Source organism: Leptopilina heterotoma, unplaced genomic scaffold, assembly GCF_015476425.1.
Source record: "Leptopilina heterotoma isolate Lh14 unplaced genomic scaffold, ASM1547642v1 Lhet_45, whole genome shotgun sequence".
In the NCBI taxonomy this organism is placed as follows: domain Eukaryota; kingdom Metazoa; phylum Arthropoda; class Insecta; order Hymenoptera; family Figitidae; genus Leptopilina; species Leptopilina heterotoma.
Window position 1 is genome coordinate 3,475,598 of NW_025111086.1, and position 22,071 is coordinate 3,497,668.

The 22,071-nt window shown below is 23.4% G+C and overlaps 1 protein-coding gene across 7 annotated transcripts; it reads right to left on the reverse strand.

The window, feature by feature from the left end:
* Positions 1-110: 110 nt before the first annotated feature.
* On the reverse strand, positions 111-17,359 carry LOC122507181. 7 transcript variants are annotated; one of them, XM_043619766.1, is made up of 11 exons: positions 17,093-17,359; positions 12,657-12,743; positions 4,767-5,132; positions 3,864-4,020; positions 3,581-3,780; positions 3,407-3,453; positions 2,754-2,832; positions 2,327-2,488; positions 1,942-2,110; positions 1,407-1,800; positions 111-294 (listed from the first exon to the last, which is right to left on the reverse strand). In XM_043619766.1, exons 7-11 carry the CDS (start codon positions 2,768-2,770, stop codon positions 173-175), a joined length of 864 nt encoding a protein of 287 aa, XP_043475701.1. In that variant the 5' UTR covers positions 2,771-2,832; positions 3,407-3,453; positions 3,581-3,780; positions 3,864-4,020; positions 4,767-5,132; positions 12,657-12,743; positions 17,093-17,359; the 3' UTR covers positions 111-172. The 7 variants fall into 7 exon arrangements, with proteins under 7 accessions (XP_043475701.1, XP_043475700.1, XP_043475704.1 ...); XM_043619765.1 differs by having other exon boundaries at positions 4,767-5,252; XM_043619769.1 differs by lacking the exons at positions 3,581-3,780; positions 3,864-4,020; positions 4,767-5,132.
* Positions 17,360-22,071: the final 4,712 nt, after the last annotated feature.

A 22,071-nucleotide genomic window follows, 5' to 3' on the forward strand; every position in this document is an offset into this window, starting at 1 on the left:
CACGATTTTTTCAAGGTTTGACAAAATTCACGTCTATTTCAAGATTTTCAAGGTTTCAAGGTCCGGTGGCCACCCTGTATATAGTAGAATAAATGAATTACAATTGAAAATAATTTTTATTTTTTATTGAATTGAGAAACAATTGTTAAATGACATTAAATGACATTGAATATTACATTATTTTAACAAGAGAATTGTTGCATTTTGTAATTTCAAAATATTTCATTTTTTTCTCATCAATTATTTTGATGCACTTGGTGTTGTCAATTGATAGATAAATCAATTTCTCGTATTCTAAAAAAGATAACAAAATTAATATTCACATTATATTTATAATAATTATATATAATAAAAATATTAATTGAAATTTATTTGAAGCGTTTTGTTCAGAAACCGCATAAGTCCATTTTTTTCGAAAATCACTTTATTATTGAAAATTTATATTTAAATGAATATAATGCAAAAAGCCGAATTAAAAAAATCTTAATATTTACAAGAAAAATAGTTTCTATTGATTCCTGAACAATTTCGAATTATGGACTTATGCTGTTTCTGCACAAAATACTTCAATTAATTTATTTAAAAATATAATTATATAAAATACTATATAACAATTATTGAAACAAAATATTTACTTAATAAAAATTTATAATTTAATTAAAAAAATTTTTTATACAATAAATATTAATTGAAATTTAATTATTTTTAGGGTGGCCACATGTTAGTAAAGTCAGTAAAGTCAGTAAAGTCAGCGAAATGCCAGGAAAAAAAATATTTTGACAGTAAAGTTAAGGAAATGTCAGGAAAAAAATTTTTGTCAGTAAAGTCAGGGAAATGTCAGGAAAAAAAATTTTTTGTCACTAAAATCAGGGAAATGTTAGGAAAATTTTTTTTGTCAGGGTAATTAAAGAAATTAAGACCGTTATGCAATATATTTTTTGCTCTAAACAAAAAAATGTTTGTTAGGGAAATTCGTTGTTATGTCAGTAAAATGTCAGGAAGATGTCAGGGAAATTGATAAAATCAATCTTGCGGCCACCCTGATTTTATTTAAAATAATAAAATATATTATTTAATTAATATTAAATAAATGTTTATTAAAAAAAATATTTAAGTAAAAAATAATAGAAAATAGAATAGAAAAATTTTCATATATTTCGTTACATTTATTTGTGAATTTTAAAATCATAATAATATATAATAGCAATTATTGAAACAATATTTACTTAGTAAAAAATTTATAATTAAATTAAAAAAAAATTTTATACAACAAATATTAATTGAAACTTAATTAATTCATTTAAATTAATAAAATATATTATTACATTCTTATTAAATAAAAAATATTTAAGTTAAAATAATAAAAAAGAAAATAGAAAAATTTTCATATATTTTATTTTATTTACTTGTAAATTTTAAAATTCCTTCTACTTCTACATGGTCTCCTTTCTCTAGATATTCTGTATCCGCTGCAAAGTCCTTAATTCTGATCTCCATTTTATAATTTCCATTTGTCAATGTTCCAACTCCATACCAAATGTGTTCTTCGTTTGTGGTGTATGTGAGAAGACGAAAAGCCGACTTAATAAAACCTTTAATTTTGACAAATCCGCTTTCAGAAGAAGCATCCTCGAACTCAATAGTTTTAGGTTTTCTGATGTTTTCCATTTGTTTGCAATTTTCAGATTTTAAAACAGTAAATTTCGTGTGTTCCTTAACATTTAATTGGTAACTTGTTGTCCCTTCATTAAATTTGGGATCTTTGAAACTTAAAGCTTCAGCTCCTTCGATGAGTAAAACCTATTTTATTATGAAAAAATTATTATTTACAATTAAACCTTTTAAATTAATAATAATAATTATTATCATTAAAATGAATAAATTAGTATTATTAGATCTGTGCTCTAATTATTATATTTATTATTATAAATTGTTTATTACCATGTTAACTTGCAAGTCAGGTTCAATTCTGTCAATCTCCTTTCCCCACACTGACACCATACATCTTGTCCCAGAACCATTGTTTAAAATGAACGACATAACTCTGTACTTCGTGTTCCTCCCGACAATTTTAGAGGCTGTAACTTTGTCAACGTAACCCGTAACCTCGCTGTAAAGTAATAAATAAATTAATTTAAAAAACAAATAATAAAAATAAAACTACATTTAATATTATTAATAAATGATAATTAAAATAATGAGCAAATAAATAATAATAAATAATTATCAATATAAGTAAATAAAATTTAATATACATTACATATTTATAAAATAAAATTTATTTTTAAAAATTTTTCATAATAAATAATTTTGAAATAATACATACAGACTCGTATCATTTGGTTCAATGGCATCAAATTCTTCATTCGATGTGAAGATTATTTCGTTATCTTTCGGTTCAGGTTCCGGTTCCGGTTCCGGGACTCTCATTTCTTCATCGTCTCCTTCGTGCGAATGAGGTTCGCTACTTTTTCCAAGATCATTAATCCTTAAAAATTAGAAAAGGAAGTAAAAATTATTATAAAAATAATTTTTTAACAGAAATCATTTGAAATTAATTTTAATTTAAAAAATTATTTTAAAATCTGTTAAAGATATAATTATATATAATTTTTTACTTTTTATTCAATTCAAAAATATTAATCATGTAATTATAATTAAAAATAGAAATTATAATAAATAAAAAAAGTTATTCTATTGAAATAAAATGCAGTAGACAAAAAATTATATTTTTAATTTATAATTTAACTTACTTGCTTAACGAATCCATGAGTTTTGTTGAGTGAGCCTCAAATTCATCAATAGTTGTTGATAAAATAATTTTTGTTTTTTCTGGAATCGTTAAACTCATTTTGATTTTTGTGAGAAATTGAAAGTTTTTTGACACAATTTTAACACAATTCAAAATGTCTACCTTTTCGTTTTCTTTTGTTAATGTATATATATATATATATTCAATTCAATTGTTTATATAACAAATTATATATAATATATTAATAAAAAAATTAATTTTTATTTTTAATAAATAAATTAATAAAATAGAGAAAAATATAGATTAAATGTATTAATTATATTTTTTAGCTTCAATTTGATAAATAATATTATATTTTTATAATATTCATTAATTAATTACTTACTTTTATTAACTTTATACCTATATATTTAAAAAAATTCGAATTTTAAATAGTAATTATTTATAGAAGTTAATTTTGTTATGTTTCAAATATTTTAAATAATTTTTTTTTAATTTTTCCAAAATTATTAATTTTTAATAATAGAAACTTTTTATAATAAATCATTATTTCTTAGTTTTGATACTTTAGCAAAGTTAGTCTTCTACTTTTTCATAATTTTAATTAATTAATTAATTAATTAATTATGTATTAAGGTACAAAAATTATTTTACTGTATTTGAATTGATGATGACATCGTTTGGGACTGACTTTTCATAAACTGTGAAATATAAAATTATTAAGTATCATAATTAAAAAAAATTAAATTAGCAATAATTAAATATTTAAAATTAATTTCAAAAATTGTGTTTATTTTAAAAGTATAATAATACTTATTATTAAATTACATGATCATTCATTTTTAAACATTATTAACCACAATACTTTTAATTGAAAAAAATCGTAAATCTCATCAAATGTGGGGAACCATTACACCAAGTTTGGTTACTTTGGTACTCTTGTGAATAAAAAATTCGTATTTTTCGCCATTAATACTGAATTTTTGATTTTTAATTTTCTTTACTCTAGCACCTTCAATGTAAAGAACCTATTTAAAATTTTTAATTTATATTAATATTAAATAATATAATAAATATTCGCACATATTAAATAAAAAACTTTAATAATTACATTATGTAATTCTAAAAGCGTTTGTATTCTTTGAATTTCATTTTTCCAAACAACTACTTTGAACTTTTTGCGATTGATATTTAATACAAAATACATCATTAAAATAAATCTTCCATGCTTAAATGGACTTATATATTCAACATAACCTGTTATATTACTGTAAAAATAATAATTATATTATTAATATTATCACTATAATATAATTGAGAATTTCTATATTTTTTATAACGATAATCAAAATATTTTTTTGAAATGTAATTGAAAATTTTTCAATTTCAGACTTCGCATTCAATAATTTATTTTCAAAAAGTAGCAAAAAGTTTCTTCAAGATTGAAAAAAGTAGTAAAAAAGTATCTATCGAAAAATTAAATTTTAACAACTAAAAAACGTTTTAATCGATTCACAAAAATTAAAAATTAATTGTTAAATAATTTTTTGAAATTTAATTATTTCTAAAAAATTAATACTACGTTAATGCTTTCAATATTCAATTATTATTTAAAAAAATATAAACTAAAATTCATTTTTATATAATTTTTGTATTTAAAAATTCTACAAAAATTTAATTATTTAGATGCAAAAATAAAGATTTTATTTATAGAATAATTAATTATTATTTTTAAAAATTGACTACTTGTCAAATTTTTTAAAAATAATTACATTTTTCGAAAAATAGATGAAAATAAGTGCATTTTTGCAACGAAAATTATCAATTTTTGTAAAAATAATTAATTTCTTTTGAAATATTTTTTTGAAATTTTAAATAATTTAATTTCTATAAATAAATTCCTTCAAATACTTAATTAAAAAAAGTAGTAAATAGTAAGTTTTCGTAAAACCATAGATGAATGCGAAATCTGTAATTTTTTTATTAAAAAAATTTAAAATGGTGTTTCTCTTACATGATTGAATTATCAATTGAATCTTCAGTATTTGATAATTGATTATTGAACATTAATAATTGCTCTCCTAGAGGAGGTTCATTTCTGCTGTTTTCGCTTACATCGTTAATCGATTCATTATTATTGATACTTAGATTTTCATTATTCCCTGTGCTCGTTTGTTCATTTTCTGATCCTAATTCATTTTCAATACATTTTTCTAATTTTTCAAACATTTCTTCCACATTCATTTTTCACTTTTAATTGAATTCTCTTCTCAGCTAATTTTCCTTGATTTGTTTTAAATAATATGTATTCTGGTCGTACGAAACAAAAACTTAGTGGTTGAGATAGATTTTCGCCGATTCACTTGTGTGAATGTGTCCCCTATCGACAAAGACAGTTAAGTAAAGGAGAAATTTCACGGATCAAAAAAATCGTGGATAAATGACGAATTGCTTTTTCACTACATCGAGATATTTCGATTTCAGGTGTGACGTCAGATAGCTGGAGGGAAAACAAACAGACAACACAATGCTATTCTTATGGGAGAAAAAAATTTTGTAACTTTTTTTCAATGTTTTGCAGATTTAAAGGATTTTAAACACTTTCTATCTACATATATGGAATTGAAACGAATTCTATAAAATAATTGTAATGGAATTTATAGTTTACACTTCACAGCAACTTGAAAATTAGCTAAAATGTATGTTTTTGAAGTTAAGAACGTTTGTTTACAACTATATATATTATTGCCCTATATTTTATGTATATAAAAAAATAATTGTAAACAAACGTTCTTAACCTCAAAAACATACATTTTAGCATATTTTCAAGTTGCTGTGAAGTGTAAACTATAAATTCCATTACAATTATTTTATAGAATTCGTTTCAATTCCATATATGTAGATAGAAAGTGTTTAAAATCCTTTAAATCTGCAAAACATTGAAAAAAAGTTACAAAATTTTTTTCTCCCATAAGAAAAGCATTGTGCTGTGTTATGAATTAAAAAAAGTTTTACCTTTCGTCATTCTTCATACATTTGTTAATAATTTTCATTATATATTAATAATAATATATAAATAATAAAATAATAATAATAATAATAAATAAATAAAAAAATAAAAATAATAAATAAATAATAAAAATAAATAATAATAAATAAATAAAAAAAAAATAAATAAATAAATAATAAATAATAAATAATAATATAATAATAATATATAAATATTATTGCTTTATTTTAGTGTTAGTATAGTAATTATTATTATTATTACAGTTTTGTTAACTTGTTATTTTGTCTATGGTATTGCCAATTTTCAGTTGTTATCGTTATCTAGTTATTATTGTTATTATATTATTTTTATTGTTATAGTAGTCATTTTGTCATTGTTATTGCCAATTTTTTATTTCTGTTGTTTTTTGTCATCAATAATGTCATTTATATTTTTATAGTCATTTTTTAATTTTATTGTTATTGTCATTTTGTCATTGTTATTTTTATTGCCATTTTTCATTTTTATTGTTAGTTTGCCATCATTAATGCCATTTTTATTTTTATATTGCCATTTTCTTATTTTCTTTGTGTGTTTGCCATCATTAATGCCATCTTTATTTTTGTTATTTTATTGCCATTTTTTTATTTTTTTTTATTGCCAATTTTCCAATTTTATTTTTATATTGCCATTTTGCCATTGTTATTTTTTTATTTTTGTTGCCATTTTACATTTTTATTGTTATATTTTATAAAAATGGATTATTCCATTTGAATAATTGACTTGTGCAAAAAATAAATTAACCTGTAATTATTTAATATTTGAACATTATAATTACGTATTAATTATTAATTAAACCTTCATTTAATTAATTTAATTAATTAAACCTTAATTAACCTTCATTTAATTTAATTAATTAAACCTTAATTAACCTTCATTTAATTTAATTTTTGCATAAATCAATTCTCCAATTTAAAATTTATCATTTACAGAATATATGTAGTTTTCAAGCTGTAATGAGAAAGTTAATGTGTGCGGCCATAAAAAACCGTGTATCTCTGAATTCTCGTAAAACGGGATAACGAAGGTCTCGGGGTATTATTGTATATTTGATTGTTTAGCTATGTAATATCTTGCTTTAAATGATAGTCTTCCTATATTAAGAAAATTTTATGCAGACTGCAGGCTTTTCATGGTTGAAATTAACCCTAACGGCATCCAAATATTTAAAATATCCTACGGATGTCCTAAAGATATCGGGAAAGTGTTATATCCGTAGAATGTCCCATAGATCTTCTGAGATATCTTAAGAACTGAAGGATATCCAGGAAATATCCAAACTCACAGTTTGTCGTAAAAAGGCGAGAATCTACTTCTGAAAGGTTAGCAGCAGTTCCTTAGGTGTAGATTCTCGCCTTTTTATGATGAACTGTGAGCCTTTAGACAAAGTGTTCTAGTGATTACCATAAAAAGCCTGTAATCAACTTAAAATTTTCTCAATATGGTAATCAAATCTTATACAATTTTCCAGAAAATATTTATTGAACATCCTAAATACTTATTTAATGTACAAAGATCTATAACGATTTTAAATTAAAGTATTTCATGATAAACGATATTTTTGACATACAATTTTTCTGGATATTCTGAATTTTTGTATACTGCAGAATTAACAGCTAGAATTTTTAAATTTTCCTTAGACTTAACTCGAGAACCACCAACATAAACTTGACCATGACCAAATGCTGAAATTGGTAAATATATTCCTACTTTATCAAATGATTGGCCCTGAGATTTATTAATAGTCATTGCATAGGCAAGTCTAATTGGAAATTGTCTTCTGACCATTTTGAAAGGAAGTGCGTCTTGTGAAGGCGATAAATCAATGCGAGGAATAAAAACTACTTCACCTTTAGATTTTCCAGAAATAATTTCTGCCAAAATTACATTCTGCAATAAAGATTTTACAACTAATCGAGTACCATTACATAATCCCTGAGCCAAATTCAAATTTCTCAACAACATAATTATGCATCCTACTTTCAACGGCAATTTATGAGGAGGTAAACCATCTGGTGTTAAACTATTTAAAAATTCTATTGGAATGAGATTATTTATATTTTCTGGATTATCATCATCAACATGTGAATCATTACTATAATAAACTACTTCTTCTGCTTCTAATCTTGACAAAATGCATTCATTCATGTCCAATACTTCAGCATTAGTTAATGAAAGAATACAAGAGGAGTAAACAGATGAATCATTTGGACTTATCGATGACCCATATATTTCATCAATTAAATTCCCATTTGAAATTAAATCTTCTGGAATTTCTAAAACATTATTTTCTTTCTCAAATGAACTTGCAGGTTTACCATCACCGACATTTAATAACCAATTTGAAAACTCGATCTGATCATTATTCAATCTGACATTAGCATGTAAAGATCTACTTTTAAAATGTTGCCATAATCTACTATTTTTCACACATACCTCAACAATGTGAGTACGATTACCGTGAGGAACAATAGGTAAAGTTTGTCGAAAATCTCCTGAAAGCAAAATAACTTTACCTCCAAAAGGTTTACTACATTTTGTTATATCTCTCAACATACATTCCATTGCTTGTAATGCATACTTAGGTGCCATTGTTATTTCATCCCAAATAATAATTTTGGCTTTTCTAAAAATTTCTGCATGTTTTGACATTCCACTAATATTACATTTTGAATCTTCATTAATTGGTATAGGAAATTTAAACATATTATGTGACGTTCGACCACCTTTTAAAAGGTTAGCAGCTATACCAGTCCATGCAACTGATAAAACTATCAATCCCTGACTTTCAACAGTTGTAATAATTGTATTATGTAAATAACTTTTACCACTACCTCCCGGTCCGTCAAGATAAATATATCTATTTTCGCAATTATCATCATATACTGCCATCAAAACATCATCAAAAACTTGACGCTGTTCGTTATTTAAACTTTCAATAAGAATATTAGATTCTTCTTTAAGCAATTTTAATGCTAATGCATTATTTTCCGTATCTACAGAATTATATTGTTCAAGAAGTTTCTGATCTATATTAGGCAAACCAAATTGATGTAATGAAAATCCATGAAAATTAAGTACTTCATTAATTAAAATTAACGACTTTTGAATTGATACCTCCGCTGGTAAATTATTATCAAAATCATATCATCTTTATATTTATTCCATAAATCAATAGCATTCGCAGGCAATCCAAATACACATATGTATGCAAATAATCTACAAAGTTCTTTAGGAAATTTCAAGTTTACAGCTTCAGTTAAACAATTATCCCATTCATTATCATCAACCATTAAATTTCTGGCACGAGCTGCTTCCGTAAAAGAATTATATCTTATACCTTCATACGTTCTTACATCTTCAAATGATTTAGCACCACGTACATAAAGTAGTAAAGTTCTCAACCAATATCTTTCAATATCTTTTGGACTTACAAAATACATTCGAGAAATTAAAGGTTTGGTAATCCGTTCTCTTTTTTTCCAAGTTTTTGTTTGTTGAATGAATACATAATTGTGTGGTATTTCTGAATATAAATATTTGTGTGCCTCAGGATCTTTTTTATTTAACTCAAACCATGCTGTTAATGTCGTATTTTTAAATGTGTCAATTGCCTTTTGTTCCATTCCTTCTGTGAAGCATATTGTTTGATGATCAGGTAAATGTACAGCTAATCTATACGTTGCATGTGATTGTTCATGCATATTAAATTCGAGTAGTCTATGCATTGCTTCTGGTGGACATACATAGCGTGTGTTTAAATAATGTTGCGGTTCATCATAATTCATTACCTGATTATTATCCTTAATACCTACTATCGCACAATCATGACCTTTATAACAATATTTAAATAAATATTTAACACCACCTATGCTACCGCATGCTACAACATTAATATGACAAGCAAATTTTTTACTTAAATATGGATTATATGGCACAATCATTGAATTGTCTGCAGTGCATTTAATTGAACCATCTTTGTTATAAAATATAATTTTTCTGCCATCATTTCTTCGTCTATATTCTGGATAATTTTTCGAATAATCTGTTTCTGAAGTAAATGGTTTCGGATAATGTTTAGTGCAAACTTTTGTTTCAGGATTCATGCACGGTGAATTCATGTTTTGCTTTCCGCAAGGTCCATGAACTTGAAATTGTTTTACAATGTTAAAAAGTTCTGGATGTTTTGCTTCATCAGGAATTTCTGCACAAATTATTTTATCAACAGTTTCTGCATCACGAATAGCATGTGATTGATCTAAAAAGACAATTAAATGTACATGTGGTAATCCACGCTTTTGAAATTCTATCACATATACATAAGCAATAACTGGTCCAAAAATTTGGTTGTCTTTTAATTCAATCATTAGCGCTTTTACTTTTTGTTGGAAAACTCTTGCAACAATATCTGGCCGATCAGATGCAGTTTCACCACATAACAAATTTTCTGTAATTTCACACCATTTCGGATTACATGTCATGGTAATAAATAAATCTGGTTTTCCAAATTCTTGAACTAATCGCATGGCATCCATAAAAAATTGTTGGTAAGAACGTGGTCCACCAGTAAATGTTGATGGTAAAACAATTATTCTTCCTGGTCGAACATTTTCTTCTGCAGCTTTATTATATAAATAATCCATCAATCCACAATACAATTCAGCTCGAAGTTTTTTTTGATTCGAATATATGTAACTGATACGCAAACCTTCCACTTTCGACCAAAAATCAACTATCAGTTGTTGAGTTAATTTGCCCATTTGCAAACAAGGATTAAATTTTCCTCTATAAGAAAGACGAAAAATGTAAAACTGTAAAAGAGTAACATCACGATCAGTGCCTCCTTTCTGTTTTATATTTACTGTCCATCCTGGATCACCTGCAGGAAACACTAACGGATATATCATGGGATCAGCATTTGCACTGAGATTGTGAATAGGAATACTTTTATCATTTCTTGGATGTATACATATATCACGTTCTACTGGAGGTTCACCATCTTCACTAACGAATACAACTGCCACCTCATTACAAGACGGAACATTAAATTTGCTTTGATTCAATGATCTGTCTCTTTTTATCCACATTTGAATATCTCTCATAGGTTCATTTCGCAATTTCGCTCGTATTTCTTCTTCTAATTCTACTTCTCTCATCATTTTAAATGCTTTAGCGTAAGGATTAATATATCTCAACAATTCGTCTATTTCTTTCATTAATGATGGTAAAAATTTCTTGTTAGAATCATGTTTCAATCGTTCAAGAACTGCTTGATTAGTATCAAGAATGTATAGTTGTCCATATTTTCGACTTTCACTATTATTAGGATGAAGATCGTATGTATTGTGATACACTTGTCCATGTATACGAAAAACAAAAGGACCTCTTCCTTTAGGAATTTCTAATTTAGCTCCCATGCTGGCAAAGGCGGATGCACTATTATACGAACGAATATTCTCTCTAAAATTTTTACCTTCAGAGCTAGAATCAAATAATAAATTGTGTAAATAATCTGGATAAGGACTTAAATCATTTAAAATAACTTTTCCCTTATGGCAGCAAGAGTTAAATAATTTATCTGCTGGCAATTCACTCAAAAAATGTAACGCACCGCAAAACTGACACACAACATTCATCAAACCTAAGTAATTTTGAGAAACTATACTTTCTTCAAAAGCTTCGAGGGACTTAATTGCAACACCCGTGGTTTCCAATTTTTTATTGTTTTTCTTATTCCTTTTACTTTGTGAACATTTTTCTTGTCGTTGTTGCTTTTTTTCTTCATTTTCTAAAAATAATTGCTTTGTTTTACATAGCAAATTTTTTTCTTGACGCTCTTTCTTTTCATCTTCTGTTTCTTTAGATAATTTTTTTTTTTTGCATATCAAATCTCTCTGTTGGCGTTCTTTTTTTTGAACTTCCATTTCTATCTCTTTACTATGACGTTTCTTTAGTCTATCATTTTCTTTTCTAATTATTTTCTGTTCATCCGTTTCTTCACGCCTTGCCTTCCTCATTCTTTCTTTAGCTTTCATTGCACGAAGGATCTTTTTATCATTTTGTTTATCTAGAGGATTCTCAATTTCTGGATGTTTAACTAATGAAACATTTTTAACATTATCACTAGTTACACGAAGTTTCTTCTTTTCATTTTCATCATTTAAAGAGTGCTTGATATTTAAATGTTTATCTGATAGAACTCTCTTTAAATTATTACGTGGGGGAATCTCAGAAAAACGAGAAGGGTTTGGTTTACCATTTTGAATTCGGTCTCTAAAAAAACTATTCTCGACAATCAAATGTCTAATATTAGACGCTCTCACTGACGGAAAAGGAGTTAGACGATTATCTTTATACATTGTTTCTAAATGATTTCTCATCGCATTATTACGAGTCTTATAATTAACAGTATTTGGCATTTCGTTAAAAAGTATAGATGTTGCAAACGCTATCGAATAAACTCCGCACTCAAGACTACCTAGAGGTTGTTGATCAACATCTACAAAAACTACTTGTGGGTGAAATGGAAACAATCTACTTAAATAACTTTTATGATCATCAGTCAAACGCCTTTCATTAACACTATCAAAAACATTCAATCTCACTCCATCGTAATAAGTACAAATCCAATGTCCCTTATTAGCAAAACCACTAAAAAGTATTTGAATATGTCTTTGACCTTCTCTAATCGGAACAATGAATTCAGGAGTTTGTAAAAGCAATGTACTTTGCATATCAAAAACAGAATTTGACTGAATTCGTAATAATTCTTCAAATTTAAACATATGGTTATCATTCAACATTCTTCCATACGTTTTTAATCTTTCATAATCTTTAATACTTAAAGCAATATACCTTGTCTGGACGTTGGCCATTATATTGTTTGTCAAAAAATGTACCAATGATGTTTTTCAAAACAAATCTTCTTTTTCAGCTTCTTAGCTAAAATAATAAATAATTCCTATGTTTTTCACGTATAAAAAATCAATTAATAACTAATAATCAGATAACACGAACACAAAATATAACGTGTCTCATTCTATCATTAATTATGAAAAATTATAAATAAAATTTATAAAGGGCATCCGGGAAAAATAATAGTTTCGTGATCGCGCTCTCATTTAAAAGGAAAAGAATATTATTCTCTATTATACTATTATCACAGTAAATCGTGAGGTATTAAAAAGTGTTGCAGATTAAATTAACACCAAAAAAGATTAAAATAATCAATATTGGTGTTATTTTTTACAATTAATAAAATTTTAGTTCATTAAATTTTTTTATAACTATAAAACATGAAGATATCGATGATTTCTTCATGTTTTATAATAATTAAAAATGACCGACTGACAAAATCATTATTTTATACCTATTATAATAATATTGTACTTCTTCAAAATTATTTTCATTATTTCAATTCAATTTTTATTTTCAAAAATTTTTAACTACAATTTTACTTTATATCTATTATTTTTAATAATTTTCGAAAAAGTTCTTTGGCAATTTTCAAATCCATTTGTTTACAAAATTCAATTTCAAGAAATTGCAATTAATCCTAAATTCTTTAATTAAATGCATATTAGAAAATAAAAACTTCAAATAATAAAAAAAAAAATCAATTAAACTTTTTCATGAAAATTAATTTCAAAATTCAATTATTTCTAAAAATTCACGCTAAATTGCTTTTAATATTCAATTATAATCTAAATTATAATCTATAATTTTAACTAAAATTCATTTTTATGAAATGAAAATCAATTTTTATTAGAAAATTCTACAAGAATTTAATTATTTAAATGCAAAAGTAAATAATTTATTGAATAATTGAATGTTTCTCAAAATTCAATTCTCATAAAGAATTTTATTAACAAATTTTTAAATAATTAAATTCTTTTGTCGAATTTTATTAAAACTTGCATGAACATAATTACTTTTTTCAAGAAATTCAATTATAATTGTATGAAAAAATAATTGAAACGCTGCAATGAGTTTTATGAGAATTTTCAAATTCATTCGTTTACAATTCAAACTTACAAAATTTCAATTATTCGAAAATTCTGCAATTAAATATATATTGAAAAATAAAAATTATTCAATTATGTACAAAAATTGAAAAATATTCTCGTCAAAATTTCAATTATTTTTACAAATAATAAAATTTTTTAAAATACAATTATTTTCACAAATTTTAATAAAATTCTTGTCAAAATTTCAATTTTTTTTATTTAATAATAAAATTCTTCGAAATTCAATTAATTTCAAAAATTTTTTAAAAATCCTTTACAAGAATTCAATTATTTTTGCAAATAATAAAATTTGTCACAAGAATTCAATTATTCTCGTAAATAATAAAATTCTTCGGAGAATTTCTATTATTTTCAAAAATTTTAATAAAATTTTTCGCAAGAATTCAATTATCATCGCATAAAAAATGCAATTCTTTGGAAGATTTTAATTATTTTCATTATTAATAAAATTTTTGGAGGATTTCAATTATTTTCAAAAATTTGAAACATATTCTTGTCAAGAATTCATTTTTTCAAAAATAATTGAATTCTTATCAAAATTTCAATTATTTTCAAAAAAATTTTTAATAAATTCTTGTTAAGAAATCCTTTCAAAGTAAAATTCATCGCAAAAATTATTTTAAAAATTATTTAAAAACTTTAAAAAAAATTCTGAGAAGAATTTAATTATTTTCTACAAATTTTAATAAAAATAAAGTTAATTTCAAATAAATTTTTATTAGTAAATTCTACGAGAATTCAATTATTTAAATACAAAAATAAATCATTTTTTTAATTTCATGTTTCTTGAAATTAAATTCTCATAAAAAATGTTATCAACAAATTTTTTAAATCATTAAATTTTTTGGACGCATTTTAATAAATTTTTTTAAGAATAATTACTTTTTTCGAGGAATTCGATTAAAATTGCATTAAAGATAATTGAAATTCTGCAGTGAGTTTTATATTTTATTATTTATGAAAATAATTCAATTCTTAAAAGAATTTTATTATTTATAAAAATAATTGAATCCCTGTAAAAATGTTATTATGTATTTTTGAAAATAATTGAATTATTGCGAAGAAATTTATAAAAAAATTGGTAAATAATTGAATTCTTGTAAAAAATTTTCTTATTTATGAAAATAATTGAATGTTTGCGTAGAATTTTATTCAAATTTTTTTTAATAATGTAATTCTTTTGGAAAATTTGATTGAAATAGTAGATATTGAAAATCATTGAATTGAGGAAAATTGCTAAAAATAATTGAAATTTTACCAAGAATTTCATTATAATATTTGAAAAGAATTGAATTTTGGAGAAGAATTTGATTATTTTTATTAAGAAAATTGGAATTTTTACGAAAATTTTAAAAAATTTTTTACCGTAATTTATTGAATACTTGCAAGGAATTTAAAATAACAGAAATTCTGAAAAGAAATTTATATCAAATTTGAATAAGAATTGAATTCTTTCGAGAAATTTTGTTAAATAAATAATTTAAATACTGTCAAGAAATTTATAAAAAAATTTGTAAATAATTGAATTCCTGCAAAAAATTTTATTATTTATGAAAATAATTGAATTTTTGCGCAGCATTTTATCCAAATTTTTTTTAATAATGGAATTCTTTTGGAAAATTTTATGGAAATAGTAGGTATTGAAAATCATTGAATTTTAGAAAACTTTCGAAAATAATTGATATTTAGACAAGAATTTGATAAAAATTATTTTGTTAAATAATTGCAAATAACAGAGAAGAATTTTATTATTTATAAAGAGAATTGAAATTTTGACGAAAATTTTTTTTTTAATTTTTGAACACAATTGAATTTAGTAACTATGTTACTAAGTTAGTTAGTAAGTTACAAGTTAGTAAGTAACTTACTAACTTACTATTCTCCCTGGAGGAGCTAAATTCGTTGAAGTTTTACAAATCGTTGACTTTGGTGTTTTATTTAAAGTAAAATTTCATTCATAGTTAAAAATAACACCAAAATAGATTATTTTAATCCTTTCTGGTGTTAATTTAATCCTAGAGGGATTAAACTGTTGCAGATTGTTTTAATCCATTCTGGTGTTATTTTAACACTTCACCTTTCACTGTGATTCTCTAAAATTCAAATATTGTAAAAAATTAATAAAATAATTAAAAAAGAACAATTTTATTTTTAACATAATAAAAAAAAAAATTTACAAGAATACCAAGTTCAAATATACTTTGAAATGCAATTATTTTTAAAAATAAATTAATTTTTGGTGTAAAATAATTTTAAAATTCAATAAAATTTAAAACAATTGAATTATTTTTTTCATTTTTGAAAAATTGATTGATTTTATTCAGAGTAATTAAAATTTTTATTAGAAACAGAATAAATTAATTTTTGAATTGATTAATAATTGTTTTGTTGATTTTTGAATAACTGAAGCTTTATTAAATTGAATAATTTTAAAAATTGCATTTTTCATTAATTTCATTTCAGATTAATTGAATTGCTTTGAAAACAGAATAATGTAATTTTAATGTTTTATATTGATTTCTGAATAATTAAAATATAAATTAATTAACGGTTTATAACAATTACATTTTTCATTAATTCAGACTTAATTAAATTGTTTTTAAAACAGAATAATGTAATTGTAAATTGATTGTTTTATTGATTTTTGAATAACTGAAGTTTAAGTTAATTAATTAACTGTTTATAACAAATGCATTTTTCATTGATTTCGGAATAATTGAATTTTTTATTTAAAACGAAATATTTTAATTTTTAATTAATTGTTTTTTGATTTTTGAATAATTAATTAATTATTATTTTGAACAATTACTCATAATAGCAATAACAATAAAAAAAAGTACACGCACTAAAGGGATTGCTCTTCCCAAAAAATTTAGACTCTAGATCCTCCACTGCATAAGTTAATAATTGAATTGAAGATTAATTAATTCTTTGAAAAACTAAATATTAAAAAATTCATTATTTTGAATAATTAATTTAATGAAAATAATTTAATTTTTAATTGATTCTGGAATAATTGAACTTGAAATGGGTATTTTTAGGAACTAATGTTTTTTTACTAAACAGTAATATTACTGGCAGTAACTGCCAGTAATTTACGAAAACGACCAATGTAATAAAATTTAGAACTATAGTATTTTTTATTGATACCAGAAAATTGAGTTTTTAAATTAAATTAAATTAATAATAAATAAAAATAATAATAAGATATACGAATAATAAATTTAATTAAGAAGAAAATTTTAATTAATAATTAGAACTTACCAATCTACAGTTTTTTTCCACTGAAAACAATAACCTCCCTTTCGCACGATCGCCTGATACCAGAGATTTCACGCACAATATTCTTCCAAGTCACTATTTATCGTTTTTGAAATACACCCACTACACTGATATTATTATTAACAAATTTTATCACACTAATGATAAATTTGACAACATAAAATCGAAAATAGCAATCGCGACGCGTCATTTACGATTAAAAATTTCTTTTCTAGATGTCAAAACATGTCACGAAAAATATAAACAAACAAAAAAATCATGATAATAATTCGCAAATGATAACTAACAACCAACTTCATACTGCGAACAGAACGAATGAAAAACCACAGAGATTAATATAGTTAATGTTGTATCTGAATGAAAACATAATTTGATTTCAAATGTTCCGGATTCATTGAGATTGATATATAATAGAAAATCGATGAAAAATAAATTTTCTCCTTATTTAGTTATTAATAGAAATTTATTTTTTTTTCCAGTGAAATCCTGTATAGAAATATATATTCTTGGACAATTTTACAAGAAGCAGCTCTCGATTAGTCACAGACAATCAACTTGGGAACCCAAGCGTCTTAAGAGATTCAACCTCCTTTACGGTTGTGATCAACCGTTAAATTTTTTTCTGCCTCGTTATCCAAAACTTAATCGGAAATGATGCTCTCCTAATGTCATGAAAACTCAATATAGAGATTTTTTTTCTCTTACGAATTGACGATGAAAACTCAATCAGAATTCTAATTATATTCTCTATAAATAAATTCGAGTTCAATTTTAACTTTTAATTTTAACAAATAAAATTAAATTTCAGAAGTTTGAAAAAATATTCGGAGAAAATTTTCATTTATCCAAATTTTCAATTCGATCAAAATCTATTTGGTTTTGTTATCATTAATCTTAATAATTGAATTTAATTTCGATGAATGCAAATTTTTCAAATTTGAATTTTTAAAATGATTTTTATGAATTAAAAAGAATTATTTAAAATACTTGAAAATTCGAAAAGTTTGAAAAGAAAATAATGTTCTTTTGGGAAAAGAGGGAATTGTTTCTTTTATAAATAAATACACATGAGTTTCGCATGTCTTTTCCTATTGGTCCATTTTCGTGTGTTTATTAACAGCTTCTGGGGGCAATTAACGGTTGTAGTTGAAATGCAAGAAAAAGAAATGGAAGAAGGGAAATTTCACTTGTAGACCTCGTGTAGTAATACATATTAGAGAAGCACCATTCGCGTCTGTGGTCCGTAACGACAAAGCGATTTTGGAATTCCGGACATTTGTAATTCCGTCTTTTGACATTGTTCCTAGACAGTGTTTACGTTTATCGGACAGAAGTTGAGGAAACATTGGCAGTAGGCCAGCGTCAACCAGAAAGAGAGAAAGACATCGTAAATTTGTCTACCTCCGTTAAAACAATTCTATATTCCAAAACGAAAGTCTATAAACAATCGCCAAACAACGATTCTGTCAAAATAAATAAATAAACCAAGAAATCTTTCATTTATAAAACAAAAAAAAAAACGAAAATGAAAAAAAAATCGAATCATATTTTTTTATCAATAAATTATGCGTTTTTAATTTGTAAAATATATTTTTATTTGTAAATTACATTTTTAACTAGAAAATTAGAACTTTTATTAGTAAATAATATTTTTTATCAGTAAATAATATTTTTGATTAGTAAATAATATTTTTAATCAGTAAATTATATTTTTTGTTTGTAAATTATAGTTTATAAATTTAGGTAAATTATATTTTTAATGAGTAAATTTATTAATTTTGAAAAAAATATAATTTATACAGACCTCGGACTAAATTTCGAAATGAAATATAAATTAGTAACAAAAGTATTAAAATTGGACCAAAAGGGCTGTAGATAGTCGCACATTGTTCATTAAAAAATAATAAATATTTGTTTTGTGTTTAAATAATTTAAATAATTTTTTTCTTTACTAAATGAAAAATTTGCAATTTGGATTTATTAAAATTTTGTACTATACAGAAAAAAACAAATATTAATTATATAATAATTCATTTCAAAAACGTTAAAATTAATATAAAAGAAACAATTTCGAAAAATAAAAATTATAAACAAAATTTTTAAAACATTTGAAACATGTTTTAAACTTTGTCGAGAAAATTGACTTTCTGTTTACAATTTTCACAAAATTAAATATAAAAATCTACGAATTATAATAATTCTGTTAATTTTCAATAATATTTCAACTTTATTAAATTTTCTTGACAAGAATTCAATTATTTTCATATCTAATGAAATTCTTCGCAAGAATTCAATTATTTTCATAAATAATGAAATTTTTAGCAAAAATTCAATTATTGATATAATTAATAAAATTCTTAGCAGGAAATCAATTATTTTAAATAATTTTAATGAAATTCTTCGAGAGAATTTTATTATTTACAAAAAAACTTGAAAAGATTCAATTATTTTTATAAATAATAAAATTCTTAGTAGAAATTCAATTACTTTGAAATATTTTGATAAAATTATTTAGGGGAATAGAATTATTTCTATAATTATTAATAAAATTGTAAAGAGGATTTTAATTATTTCAAAGAATTTTAATAAAATTCTTCGCAAACATTTTATTATTTTTAAAAATTTCAATAAAAATTCTTTAAAAGAAAAAAATTTAATTAAATAATTTGAAAAAAATGTAATTCCTTTTCTAAAATAATAAAATTCTTAGCAGAAATTCAATTATTTCGAAAAATTCTGATTAAATTATAAATAAAAATTGAATTATTTCCATAATTAATAGAAATCTTCATAGAAATTCAAATATTTTCAAATATTTCTTTACAGAAATGCAATAGTTTTATATAATTTTAATAAAATTGTACGAAATAATTCTATTATTTACAAAAAAACTTGCAAAGATTCATTTATTTTTATAATAATAATATTCTTAGAAAAAATCTGATTATTTTCAAAAATTCTAATAAAACTCATAGCAAGATTTCAATTATTCTTCATAAAGAATAAAATTTTTTTTTCGAAGTTTAATTAGTATAAAAAATTTGCATTAAATTCCTTATAAGAATTCAATTATTTGCACAATAATTCTTTGAAAAAATGATTGAAAAAAACTTTCAAGATAAAGAAATTCTTAAGATAGAATTCAGGAAAGAAATTAAAAAAAAGTTTGGGTCAAAAACGAATTTATGAAAAAATTAATATCTGCATTTTTTACCTTTATTTTAATAAATTAAATTATAATTTAGTTTAATTTTTAATTTCATTTACTTTCAGTTTTTAAAACAATTCGATACTATTTAAAGTTTTTGAAAATAATTGAATTTATTAAAAGAATGTATTCATAATATCAAAAATTAATTAATTTTTCTGAAGAATTTTAATTAAAAAATTTTGAAAATAATTGTTTTCTTTCTAAATTTCTTTTTTTAAAAAATATTTTAATATAATTTTCATTAATTTTTGATTTTCAAATTTCCATTGGAAAATTTTTCATTCAAGTTTTTTCGAGAATTTAATTATTTTCAATGTTTTCAATTAAAATTCATTAAAATTCGATTTTAAAAAAATTGTAATTAAAAATACTTTAAAAATAATATCTAATCAATTATTTTTATTCAGATTTTCCGCAAAAATTAAATTATTTAAATTTTAAATTCTTTTAATTGTATATTTCGAAAATTTTATTATCTTATAAACATTCTAATCAAAAATAATTTTTGAATGATTTGAATATTTATTTTTCACACTATAAAAATTGAAATAATTTGCATTTATACTGAAAAAGTACAAAAATTCGAGACGTGAATAGAAATTAAAATGAAAAAAATTACAAATTCTTCAAAAATTAGTGGTTTTTTGTCCTAAATTCAGGATTTTTAATTGCGGTACTGAGAATTTTTCAATTTTTCGATTAATTGATTAAAAATTCAAAAAATTGCGAGAAAGAAAAAGAGAAGCCAAATGCGGAATTTTTCAGAGGTTGGATTTGAATTTTCAATTTCGTTTAAAATAATTGTATTTAAAGATACAAAATGTTTGGAAAATTTCAAAAAATTGCGGAAAAAAGAGAAGAAGAAAGATTTCTTTTTCAAAATATTAGCTAAAAGTTGCATAAAAGAAAAAAATTTTTCAAAAAGTATGATAATAGTTGACGTGAGTCTGAAAACTGCGCTTATATTAAAAATGTTTTCACGGAAAAAAATTAATTAAAAACAAAAAAAGAATGTAGAATATAATTTATTTTTTTGTAAATCAGGAAATTATTCAATTTGGTTGGTGCGGTATAATTATGCTTTTGTATATATGTTGAGAGAAGGGAGAAAGCGAAAAGTTTTTCAAGTAAGCCGAAAAGTGATTCGCACTTAAGTCGTTTCGAAAGTACGAAGTGCTCGTTTAGCGTAATATTTTTTTTTCTTTTTGTTCTCACTCCTTGCGCCATTTGTGTGTCTGTATTTGTGAGAGAGTTTGCGGGCTGAAAACGTTATGGAAGTGGGTTTTTGCTTCTTCACCCTGAGTCGTTCTCTTGGCTCTTGTAATGATCTTAAGACCAACTCTATTCGTCTTTCTCACTCGTATATATACCGTGCGCCATAATTCATAACTTAACTGCTTACTCTTCCTCCGTGACCATCCTCTTTTCCTCTCTTTCATTCTCCAACTATCCTCGCTAATATTTCCACCCTTACACAAGAGACTCACTCTCTCTCTATTAGCCACCTTTGATTATGCGGATGTGTTTATATTATATATTCGACCTCCGAGGAATTAAACTCTTGATTTTATGTTTATATTCCGGAATATTAAATTTATAGATACCTTCGAGAATTTTTCTTTTTTCACTTCTTTCTTCTATCATTTTGAATTTTATTCGAATTTTCAGGGCTCGAACTAAGTCCGTAAATTCCGTCCGAATTTTACTTTTCTCACTTCTTTCTCCTATCATTTTAAATTTCATTCGAATT

Excerpts from the sequence above, each read along its gene's own strand:
- LOC122507181 (XM_043619764.1), bottom strand. The coding sequence starts at position 2,851 with ATGAGTTTAACGATTCCAGAAAAAACAAAAATTATTTTATCAACAACT. Across the intron at positions 1,801-1,941 it reads CTGACTTGCAAGTTAACATG|GTTTTACTCATCGAAGGAGC; the intron begins GTAATAAACAAT and ends ATAATAAAATAG. Across the intron at positions 295-1,406 it reads AGGAATTTTAAAATTTACAA|AATACGAGAAATTGATTTAT; the intron begins GTAAATAAAATA and ends TATCTTTTTTAG.